At 43.1% G+C, this 1828-nt stretch overlaps 1 protein-coding gene across 1 annotated transcript; it reads right to left on the reverse strand.

Annotated features, from left to right (window-relative positions):
* Nucleotides 1–600: 600 nt before the first annotated feature.
* On the reverse strand, nucleotides 601–1263 carry LOC131604701 (uncharacterized). The gene has a single exon (XM_058877126.1). The coding sequence runs from the start codon at nucleotides 1261–1263 to the stop codon at nucleotides 601–603; it is 663 nt and encodes a 220-aa protein (XP_058733109.1).
* Nucleotides 1264–1828: the final 565 nt, after the last annotated feature.

The following is a 1828-nucleotide window of genomic DNA, read 5'->3' on the forward strand; positions in this document are numbered from 1 at the left end:
ATTCAGGTTTTTCCCTTGACATCTGAGGCTTAATCCAAGTGCCTTTGGACGCAGCAGCTGGAGGCACATAGCTTCTTGGCCTGTTTTGGGACGCTTTTCTTGGGTCCCTCCTTTCCCATTGAGCTCTTTCTCGTTCCGACTGCATCTTTTGGAAATTCTCTGCAGCCACTCTATCAGTCAAGGCACTGCATCTGGGGCACAACCCCACTTGGGAATCCTGATTCTTGCATCGAAACCGGAAATCCAGCAAATCTTCGTCAAGCCTGGGGTACACATCAGCAAGTCGAACCTAGGGAGTTTCGTCGGTGCTTTCTTCCAGCATGTCATCAGGTATCTCAGTTTGTTCCACCATGTTGATATCGACAGTGTCAGCAAACAAAGCCTCTTCTTGTTTGAATGGGTCAGCGTCGACTTTCGTCCTTCTGGCAGCAAATTTAAGTCGACCTTCCTGAAGTGACTTTTGGACCATATCCCTGAAAAGAAAACATTGAGAGGTCGAATGCCCAAGATAATTATGATACTTGCAAAAACCTCTTTTTTGTCGATGTTCTAATGGTGGTAGTTTAGCATTTGGGGGTACTAAAATATGACCATCTTTAACTAATCATCGAAAATTTCCTCGCATTTACTAATATCAAAAGTGTAAGTTTTAGAAGGGAATTTCGAATTGTTATCAACAGAGACATTTTTTCCTTTTGACGGAAACAATGATTTACATTCGTATGCTGGTTCTGGTTTCATTTCGGCCAGATCAATCTCCGCCTCTGTCGGCGAGATGTAGTCAGCTTCGCATATGGGGTCTGTATCATCATAATCGACATAGGCTACCTTTTCCTTTTTAGCTTTTGCTTTGGTATGCCTAACTTTTTCTAGTCTTAAGCGTTCAACGTGTCGAACCCTATCAGCTAACTGCGACATACTTTTGACAAATGTTGGGTTTATTTTTTTCCTAATGGAATAATCTAAACCTCCTGCTGCCATCTGAACCAGTTCATGTTCAGGCACCTGCGTGAAACATTTTGCTTTAAGTGACCTGAACCTATTCAGATAGTCGTCGGTGGTCTCTGCGAAGCTCCTTTTGATGCTCGACAGTTCGACCAGACTGATTTTCAAATGGCCTTCATAAAACTGCTCATGGAAAAGCTTTTCCAATTTTGGCCATGAGTCGACAGAGTTGGGGGGTAATGTAGTAAACCAAGTGAACACTGATTTTGTAAGAGACAATGGAAAATTCTTAACTCTGAGGCTTTCGGTATTCGCCATGTCCCATGATTCAGTCAGATATCTAACAATATGCTCGACTATCGATTCACCAGTTTCACCTCCAAACTTGGTGTACTTAGGTATTTTCCAGCCCTAGGACCTCTCTGTCTGTACAATATATTCATCTAACGGGGAAGAATATGTCGGCCTTTGTAATGGAGTATTCATTCCGTTTCTAGCCATAATCCTTTTGATCATTGTAGTAAGGTTATTCTCCATGGCTACTTCTTCCTGTTGATACTGCTCAACAAATTGATCAGTATCCTGTTGTTGACCCACCATAATAACCTATTGTCTCCCTCGTACTCCACCTTGGTTTGGTCGTCACTTGCTTATGCGCTTATGGAGGTTGTCGAACGATCATTTGAGGTGCCCCCAGATAGTTGCATAGTCGAGTGAGTTAATTGACCAGCTGTTTATTCGATTCTGCTTATTCCTCCGCTATAGGATTAAACACAGTCCCCATTTGGTTAGTCAGCATGTTTACCAACTCTTGATTGCTATCCTCCATCCGCTGCCTAAGCACAGCTACGGACGTGTTCGACAAAGGCACAACTTTGCTCTG

This window comes from Vicia villosa, linkage group LG5 (genome assembly GCF_029867415.1).
Source record: "Vicia villosa cultivar HV-30 ecotype Madison, WI linkage group LG5, Vvil1.0, whole genome shotgun sequence".
Taxonomy (NCBI): Eukaryota; Viridiplantae; Streptophyta; class Magnoliopsida; order Fabales; family Fabaceae; genus Vicia; species Vicia villosa.